General features: G+C 38.4%; 1 protein-coding gene across 1 annotated transcript; it reads left to right on the forward strand.

Annotated features, from left to right (window-relative positions):
• The first annotated feature begins 782 nt into the window (after window positions 1-782).
• LOC130430678 (eukaryotic translation initiation factor 4 gamma 1-like) lies at window positions 783-1,691 on the forward strand. Its single transcript, XM_056759823.1, has 4 exons — window positions 783-857; window positions 1,050-1,328; window positions 1,453-1,560; window positions 1,647-1,691. The coding sequence occupies exons 1-4, from the start codon at window positions 783-785 to the stop codon at window positions 1,689-1,691; spliced, it is 507 nt and encodes a 168-aa protein (XP_056615801.1).
• The last annotated feature ends 8,557 nt before the right edge of the window (window positions 1,692-10,248 follow it).

Genomic DNA, 10,248 nt, shown 5'->3' on the forward strand with positions numbered 1-10,248 from the left:
GGAGCGCAAAACACCAACACGGATCCATTTCATGATGCAGGACGTCATAGACCTCAAATTTGTAAGTTGTGAAAGATTCTCACTTTGCCGATATTGAAAAATATATTTTAATCACAGTAATATGTTTTTTTAGAATGTATGGGTACCACGAAGGGCAAATCTTGGTCCCTAGACCATCACCCAGATCCATGAGGAGGCTAAGAGGGAAGAGGAGATAGAACAGCAGAAAGTCAATCTTCCACTGTTTCAGGGAGTTGAAGAAAGAAGATGAAAGCCCCATCTCATTAAGACCACTGAGTCCATCGTTCTTCTCTCCGGCACCAATAAAGAGGGAAAAACAACCATAGCTGCCCCGGATCTCATCTCCAGCCCTATCTAAGGATTCTTGTTTGAGCGAAGGGATACCAGAGCTTCCCCTGTCCCAGATCCCAGCCTTAGCCTCATCCCAATCTGAAGAGTCTCCGGAGAACCTTCAGGACCCAGAGGACAAAAATCTAGAGGTGTGTTTATTCACATTGAATTGAATCACATTTCAATCGTCATTTGGTTAGCTTTATCTATTTGTTCTAGCAGATGAAATATGTTTTTGCTCGTATAATGGAACAGTTTCTAAATCTATTATTTCCTGGAAAATTGACTGGAAATATATATCAGTGGAATTCTACACTACCTATATCTTGAACATCGTTCATTAAGATGTTTGTGTGTTTATGCAGGGACTTCTACACAATATCAGGACTATGCACATTGACACAGATGAATAACTCAACTGCGTCGTAGAGATGGTGTATAAAAAAGCCATCTCTGATCCCAGCTCATCCGGCTCATACGCCAGCATGTGCAGAAGTTTAGCCATGGTCAGTCTTTTGTTTATGAGGATATATAATGATTTCATGGATTAACCTACAGACTTTGGGTATATATGTTCAGTGTGTCAGTGGACTGCTAAACATTTTTTAAAACTGCTTTTGAAATTTTATGCCGCTTTAGACTGTTTTTCTGTAGAAAAATATCAGATCCCGCTCTGATTATGTTTTTTGTGTTTATAGGTGAGAGTTCCTATGAAGAATAAGCCCTATATAGATGTGGGCTTCAAATCTCTCCTGCTCCAGTTCTGTTGGAAGCAGATTGAAACGGACCAGGACGTAAAATGCTTAGTTAACAGCATCAAGTTCTTCATTGAGCTCTTCAAACAGAAGCTACTGTCAGAGGCCATTATGCAAGAGTGTGTTGTCAAATTGCTAAAACAACAAGAAGGCAAGACACTCAAGTGCCTGTGTCACCTTCTCACCAGTGTGGGTAAAGAGATGGATGTTGGGGAAGCAAAGGTAAGCGACAGATCACTTCATGGTTTATGTTTTTGTTTGTCAGCAGAATAACATCACAGTATATTGAAGAGTGTGTTAATGATGCCAGTGGATATTAATCAAAAATCCTGTTTTTCACTTTTAGTCTAAAATGGACGCACACTTCACCCAACTGAAGAACCTGGTGAAGGAGCAAAAAAGGGGATCTAAGAGAATCCGTAATATGATGAAGGACGTCCTGGTCCTGAGAATGGTGAGTTGTGTGAGATTTTAGATGTTTATGGATATTAAAATGTGTTTTTATCACAGTATTATAACTTTTTTCTCTTTTTCTTTCAGAATGATTGGGTGCCTCAGGAAACCAAACAGCAGAACGTTTTGTGAACTTCTTAAAACAGCTGATCAGTCAATCATATTAAGACGTCAAAGATTGGCGTCGTCCTCACTCTGGTGAAGGTATCCGCCCCAAACACCCATTCAAACAACTAGCACTCATCTGCCCCTTCGTCCCCTGCCCCACCCAAGGAACCTATCTATTCTGCCCCACCTCACAGTAGACCCCACTGGGCAACCTAAACCTAAAACCCCCCCAAAAAAGATTTTAATGTCTTTTTATTACTTATAAGGCAACTGTTTTAAAAAATCGATTCCCCCCCCAAAACCCAACCTAACCTTACCCTCTGTAATCTTTACATGAATTTAAAAAAAAATATTACTTGAACACGTTTCACGTAACGTAACACGTTTTTTCTGCTATCCATGTTGTGCATTATAAAAAAATAGGTATTAAAACTGAGCATCAGAAAAATTGACAGGGATTTCACAGAAATACTTTTAATCAATGTTTGAAGTCAAATATGACGTCATGTTTTAGATAGTTGTGCATTATAAAAAAAGAATATTTTCACCATAAAATCACAGTTAAACTTTTAGAGTGCAATAAAACCTTATGACCTAATAAAATAATAAAATGAATGTATGAAACAACATGTTTGTTCTTGTGTGTTCATTTACCAAATTTTTGAATTTGAAAACTAATAATTGTATTTGAATAAGAGGCCGTTTATACGACGCCCTTTATCCGTTTTAGCCGTTCGTTTAGATGGAAACGGCGTTTTGGTGGATTGAAAACGCAAACTTGAAAAACAGGTCTCAAAGTGCAACTTTTAAAAAAAACGCCACCGTTTTGGTTTCCATGTAAACTTTGAGATTGAAATCACAACCCACTGGCCTGGCGGGCAAACTACCGCGTTTTTTCCCTCCTGGATCCATGTAAATGAATGCAGACCGTTTTGATAACGCTGTCATGTGTATGTGAAATTTCTCAAATGCAAAGGAAAAAAGTTTCAGTTTTTCATCGTGTAAACGTGGCCTAAATGTGTGTTAGAGGTTATTGTTGCACAACTGGGTGTTTGTTCTTTATCCTCAATAAACAGACAGCATAGATAATTCCAGCTCGAGAAAATAAGATCGTATAACCCCATTTCTGTCACCTCTATGCTGGTAACATGTTTCGTTATGGATTCATATGAAGCATTGCTACTTAAAAAGCCGTTACACGTGGTGTATTTAAGTTTTCTGCAATCCATTAAAATCTTTACTGTCATGATTCTGCTATCAGGCCATGTTTCTTCTTGTTCTTGCAGCGGAGTCATGGCATAGCCTTAAGTTATGTGGAGGGAGAGATAGTTTCCCTAGGGTCTGTGTTTCCTGCCCTTTCGTCTCGTTAGCTTTCCCATCAGTGCTTCATCCCTATCACTTGGTCCTTATTAATTATCCTGTGTTTTTTTCCCTTTAAAGAGTCCTCATGTTTCATTGTCCTATGTCGGTCATTGTCTGTATGCGTATGCCGTTGCTCTATGTAAATTGCATTGTCTTGCCCAGTTCCTGTTACCCCTTTGTCTAGTAAGTGTAGTTTAGTAAGTGTAGTTTAGAAAGTGTAGATTAGTAAGTGCAGTTTAGTAAGTGCAGTTAAGTACGTCCAGTTGAGTACGTGCAGTTGAGTGTTTGTTTTCTTAGTTTAGTCAGTCTGTGTCCTTGTATTAGTTAATAGTTTTTCCAGTCCTGTTTTCCCCCTCGTGGGTTTTCTTTTGTCCTTTTGTAGTGTCATTTTTGTATATTAAATATCCTGTTCAACCCCGTCCGTGTGTCCTACCTGCATTTGGGTACTTCCCCTCCCAGTTTCATGACACTCTACGATGGCAAAATAAAAATGTTGGGTGTGAGATGAGATTTTTTGCATTTGTCTCCTAAACTTTGGAAAGAAATTGTCACATAATGCATAATATAATTTTATACTTCAATTATATTAGATAAAATTCTAATGTTTTTTCTTCCAAAATGTTATGAACAGCAGCTACGCTAACTTTTCTTAATTTGCTTTTTGTTTCAACCTCGGGGTGACAATCCGGCGGTATTCTGAGATAATGCCTGCTCAAGTTTGGATCTCTATGAATTCTTAAAGAAGACTACAGATGACCCAACACCTGTGGAGAGATGATTCCAACCCCTGTGCTGACTTCAGATGACGTAAGCTTTGAATCGTTTTTACACATTGTAGTTTTTGTATTTATTACTTTAATGTATTCACTGGATCTTTCACAGTAACAGCAGGATAAAAAAAATATTCAAAACTGTAGTTAAATAAAAGCATGTGTTCTGCAGAAAACATGCATCATTGTTTTACAGAAAGATCAACAGCATGCGAATGTGGAGGCATGCATAGATGTATCGCTGGTGAATAAGCAGGTGACTAACCACACACATAAACAAAGTCATTGAATGTGATACTTTTTCCATGTCTTTACTGGTATTCGCAGGAGGAACCAGAGGTTAATATAGAGATGAAGAGCAATGGAGACGTCAACAGAGAATCAGGACGAGCCGGTAAGTAATCCGCAGGTAAGCAGTACTAGTGCTTCGGCAGCTGTGGTTGGTATGGATGAGACCAGACTGTGTATGTGAGATAAATCCTTTTAAACTGTACTAGTTTCAGTACTTGGAGAAACCTGTTCCGACCAGTTACTTTTAGAGAAATTCCATCAACCATCGGCCACTAAACCGTGTTCAATTCATCTAAACATGCCATTAATCTCAGTAAATTACGGTGAGTTCATTGGGCAGAATATTGAAAAGATATCTTGTTTGCACCTGGAGCATTGCAGATATTCAATCAGCATGGCTTTATGAAACTGTAGTCTTGTGAGATATTGCATTTACGCTAGTTTATTAATAGACTCGTTCTGATATGTTCAAAATCATATCTGTGATGTTCTGCTCTCTTCTGCTCCTGTATGTAGTTGAATATGATCAGAGCTGTCCATGGTGCTGATGTAAACACTCATACAGATTTCCTTTATATCAATATAAACTGATAGAAATACAGTAAGGTGTGTTACACTAAACTGCATAACACAGATTATGTCTATCTTTTTACATGGAGTCAAAGAAAATGCATTAGAAGAAAACATATTTTTAATCATTTAATTTTTTAACTTTACGGATTGATTCGTTGTGTAAATCATAAATGGCAGCATTTTGATTAAATATTTTAATAATATATACTTTTTGCTGTGTTAATATACGTGAAGTATACCTGAAACATCTTTTTGTGGTTGTAAGGCAGGGGTGTCCAAAGTCAGTCCTGGAGGGCCTGTGTCCTGGAAAGTTTAGCTTCAACCCTAATCAAACACACCTGAACAGCTAATCAAGGTCTCACAAAGCAGACTAGAAACTTCAGAACAGGTGTGTTAAACCAAGCTAAAGATAAACTCTACAGGACTTTGGCCATCCAGGACCGACATTGGACACCCCTGTTGTAAGGGTTCTGTGTTCAGTTCAGTGTTGTGTCTTTTATTTTGAAATTAAGTTTTGTAGTCCTTGTCCATGCTTTTTTAGTTTTTTGTTGGCCTGTCCTGATTGTGTCCAGGTGTTTCCCACATTAGTCTGTGTTTGCGCCAGTGCCTCTGGCTTAGCTTTGTGTCAATCTGCTGTTAGGTGAGTCTAATGTTTGTCAGGTAATCACTCATTTATATTTGTTACAGATGGAGAAGTGCTTCAATAATGTAGAAAATTTGAAAAATAAATATTGAAAAAACATCGAGGCTTTGTAAAACGTCATAATAGAACCACTTAATTGTTCAAATTTAGCTATAAATAAAAGTTACAAAAATGAGCATACAGTGTGGTATGTTATAGGACGTGATGTGTTCAACGACTGAACTGTAGATGAAAGGCTCATTTTGTGGCGTATTTATTAATCATTTGTTGTTTTGACTGCTGCTGTGTGCAGACCTCTACCGGAAGTACGGAGGCCTCCCTGCCTCTGAGAGATGATGCCCTGAAACTTGAGAGAGTCTCAGGCGAACTGGATCGAGGAACCAAGACGGTCGCCCGCATTAGCCAGCGAGACAGTGTGGGCAGCTCTCGAGCTTCCAGGGACTGTGACAGGGTGACCAAGGGGACGGTCTGCTTCACCATTCCCACGGGGGGTTGTTCGTAGGCTGGCGGAGCTAACCATATGTCGCGGGGGGTCCCCGGAGGGAAGATTGGCTCCGCCTTTTTGCCTGGCTGAATGAGATGCATATTTGAGTCAAAGTGATTTAACACACCTCAGTTTTCTTGTCCTTCGAAACTTGACTGCTTGTCAACTCTTTGTTGATGCTGGGCCTCCAAGCAATAGCCGACTTGTTTGGCTGGACGTCTTTATCCAGCTGAACTTTGAGAATTTAGCATGAAGGTAGTCGGAGCACTTCATTGTCCTGAGGAAAGAGACAGAATCATTTAACATAACTTATATGCTTATATCTTAATACACATAACTTTTGTTTATAAGTTAAACGACTATAACACTGTTTTCAGTTTAAAGTAGCTATTGAAATACATAAGAATAGATTTTAAATAGATGTTTCAAATAAGACAAAGACAAACCAGCGATCCGCTGCTTGGTGGAATTTTAGGCCGGTGTCTTCTGGTGATGCTTGGTCCCACTGGCACCCTGTTTTCATTCATCTGTTAAAACAGCCAATCACAGAGCAGACACATATTGAAATTAGTTTACTATCTGGCTGTATTACATCACAACATCTGGTAACTTTCTAATAGTTAAATAATAAAAGTTGTCTCAAGAGAACACCTGGTTATTTGATCTGTTAGAGAAGAACTTGATGTAACAGGGACTGACCTTTTCCAAAATGATGGGGTACTTTGGAAGACTCGCTGGCTTCTGCAGACATGGTGGCATTTCCTGCAAACTATAAAAGGAATGACTATCCTTCCTCTGCACAGATTTCTACGGGAAGCTCCTATGGAATATAAAACATATATAAAAAGATTATTGAATGATCTTTGTGATCAATTTCATCACACGAGAGCCTCAAGGTGTTTATTGTCTTGAAATACGAAATGTGAATAAAAGCGCCTCAGCTCTGAATCCTGGTCCTTCCTTTCAGCGTTACCGTCCTTCTGAGACTCAGATGAACTTGCAGAAGTTCCGTCTTGATCTTCAGTGACTGTCTCCTCCATCATGGTTGATGTTGTTGTTTCTCTTTTTCAGGCAGCTGGGGCCCGTTACAGAAAGCAGGGTAAGTGCAAACTCAGAGTAAGTCAACCCCAGAAAACGGAATACTCAGTGTTTTTAGTTTCAGAACGCGATATATGTCAAACCCGCGACTGCGGAGTTAGTCAAGCCCATTTCAGAAATCAAGGTATCTTATACTCCGAGTGAGTAACCAGAGTAACCTACTCCGTGAACCTAACCTGGTCGGGAGCAGGTTTTATTCCGCAAACCCAGGGTTTGTTACAATCTCCGCCCTCTTTTCGAAGCGCGAGCGGTGTTGAAATTGCATACGTCATCTGTTTATTGATTCGTGTTCCTAATCGCGCTCTATTTAGTCACACAGAACTTAAAATGGCGTGTTCGTTTATTCAGGAACCCATAGATGAGGAAGCTGCATTAATTCGCAGAGAGTTATATTTATGTCGATAGAGAATTGTGAGGCCCCGTTTGGACGTTTTATCTGAACTTTTAAGGCCAGTTTAAGAAGTATATTTAACATTTCCCAATCAGGCTTCCTACTATCAAGAGCATTTTATTTCTTTAAACTTTCCTGAATGAATGATGTTATTGTATTTCTACGACGGCGTTTTAGTGCCACGTTGAAAATAAAATAAAGTCAAATGTTACGAGAATAAAGTCGAAATGTTACGAGAATAAAGTCGAAATGTTACGAGATTAAAGTCGAAATGTTACGAGAATAAAGTCGAAAATGTTACGAGAATAAAGTCGAAATGTTACGAGAATAAAGTCGAAATGTTACGAGATTAAAGTCGAAATGTTACGAGAATAAACTCGTCGTAATATGTATTTTATTTTCGTGTAAATTGTAGTTTAAGAGTTTAAGTTATGTTTAAGCACGTCATCTGAACCAGTGAGTTAGTTCTTAGTTCATGTCTGATTTTTTTCTTCTGAATAAATTCAGTTTCCTACATGATCGCTGCAGTGTCCTTTTACTAATTATAACTCCGTGATGATGCGCCAAAAGACAAATAATTTCCTTATTGCTAAATCATAATCTAAAGTAGGATTCAACCAAATCCTCCACAGCCATTGTTTCTAGCAATTCTGTGATTTTTCTCAAACTATTATGAGTTTATTCTCGTAACTTTTCGACTTTATTCTCGTAAAATTTCGCCTTTATCTCGTAACATTTCGACTTTTGTCGAAATATTTTTTTTCGACGCCGTCGTATATTTCATATTCAGCTGCTGCCAAGATCTTTTTATTGCAAAAGGATTGCACCTACATGAGAGAGAGAATTACAGTTTCACAGTTTCAACAAAATACATATAAAAGTTATTGACATAAACTTGCGCATTAGCACGTGAAGCACTTTTCTCCCACGCCAACTCTCTTTCTTTTGCTGCTGCGTCTGTGTTGCTCTTTTTTCTATATATCTGCTCATATTCACCGTACGCTTGTAACAGCACCTTCAATTCGATTGGCGAGAAATGAACAGAGCGCTTTTTGTCACGTGCCGTTGCCATAGTGAATCGTGCTATCTTCACTCAATTGATGATGGCTTTTCATCGCAATGCTGCTCGCGCCTAACCTAGGGTGAACTTACTCAGAGTGGATTGAACTAACTCAAATCAGCTGTTCTGAAACTGAAAACTCAGAGTAGCGATTCTCTGAGTAAATGAACTCAGAGTTCAGATTTTAACTCGATGTTGGTTGAACTTCCTTATTGAAACGGCCCCTGGAGATTTAGCACAGAATGAATAGCATTTGGCAATAAATATTGGAAACTAGTATGAAATAATCTTCCAATCAAATGATTAATCCAATTCTGTTATATAAATGCAGTGGCTCTTGGGTGAATGCAATCAAACTACATTTAGCCATTTTTAACAATTAGTTGTTGTGTTTTATATATTGTTACTTCACTTATTATAGAATTGATTACTTAATTTCTTAGCCAAAGTGCATATTATACATAATAATTAACTTAACACATATTGCGATGAACATGTTTCTAATTACATGTTGTGTATTAGAATAGGTGTATATTTTCTGGAAATGTAAATCAACTCACCTCCGTGTTGGAGGTCTCTAGATCCAGGTCTTTCTGGGACTCAGATGGACTTTCAGACGTCCCGTCTTGATCTTCAGTGAACATAGAAATACTCTTGAATAGTCACTGAGTTCTGCTCACAAAACAAGGTTTAAAACTGCGCCCGCATTCCCTCCGACAATTGATCTGGTGGAGAATCTTATTTGGTGAGTAAAACTCATCCTTATTTTAACATGCAGCTAAATCGCTACATAAATTGGTGGATAATGAGGGCACAGTTTTAAACCTTGTTCTGTGAGCAGAACTAAGTGACTGTTCATGAGTTTCTATCTGTGTTTATTGAAACCTAATACTCTTTTAAATGGCACTTTGATATGTATGAATGAAGGTGTGGACCCGCCCACCTATCCTTGGCAGACTCTTGAGCTCCTTGCAGAGAAAAATTCAACCTCTGTCAAAGATTTAGTGACAATATAAAGACGAAGAAATCTCTTTATAGCGCACTATATTAATATTTTACCACCCTAAATTGAGCGTAGAAATCATCTTTTAGCGCGAAGAAGACTGAGCGAGCAATGCTCCTCCCTCGTCTTACCAAAGGCCTTATTGTTAATGCATAGCTAGGTGTTACTGATGTGTATTCCAGTGCTATCGAACTAAGCTATTGCGCTCCCCGGGGTGAACAATCAGTGTAGCTGACTGATAATGTTTCTCCCATTCGCTTAACCCAGCAGATTTTGTTAGTAAATAACTCCGGGTCAGTTTACTATTTAAGGGGGGTTCAACAAAAATCTTGATCAAGTTCTGTTTTTATGTTACGGTCGGCGAAGAATCCCGACCTAGCACACAAATAACTTTCAGGACGGCAAAGAAATCCTGTTAGTCAGTTATAGTGAATTATTGTGTGTTTATTGTTTGTGTCGGTTGAAAAGCAATGTACCCGTGTTCAGTAAACTGATACGAGCCATTAGACACGCAATGAAATTACACTCGTCGCCATAGAAATTGCACGTAAACTTAAGTGTAATTCCACACAGAATTGTGGAACCGGAAGTCCGGCAGAAGACATATAACCTTCTACTAACACTAGAGGTCAGTTTGTCTTAAAGTGTCTAAACACTTCTCCTGTCTCATCTCTGCCTGACTTTTCCCTTTTGTTTGGGCAACGCTAGGTGTGAAGTCTCAGCCAGTATCTTCTTTTGTTTGATTTTATTTTATCTGTTAATTATTCTGCTATCTCACCGTTACTTTATTGGAGAATGTTTATTATTTATTATTATATAAAAACTATAATAAAGGTTAATATTATTCCGTTATTGTTTTAATGATTAGATTTTTCTTTATTTGAATCAGGATTTCTTACATTCTCT

The sequence above is a fragment of the Triplophysa dalaica genome, chromosome 10 (assembly GCF_015846415.1).
Source record: "Triplophysa dalaica isolate WHDGS20190420 chromosome 10, ASM1584641v1, whole genome shotgun sequence".
Taxonomy (NCBI): Eukaryota; Metazoa; Chordata; class Actinopteri; order Cypriniformes; family Nemacheilidae; genus Triplophysa; species Triplophysa dalaica.

Bases quoted from the DNA above. Each gene is read 5' to 3' on its own strand.
- LOC130430678 (XM_056759823.1), top strand. From the start codon at position 783: ATGGTGTATAAAAAAGCCATCTCTGATCCCAGCTCATCCGGCTCATAC. The intron at 858-1,049 runs GTCAGTCTTTTG...TTGTGTTTATAG, and splicing joins TGTGCAGAAGTTTAGCCATG to GTGAGAGTTCCTATGAAGAA. The intron at 1,329-1,452 runs GTAAGCGACAGA...TTTCACTTTTAG, and splicing joins TGGATGTTGGGGAAGCAAAG to TCTAAAATGGACGCACACTT.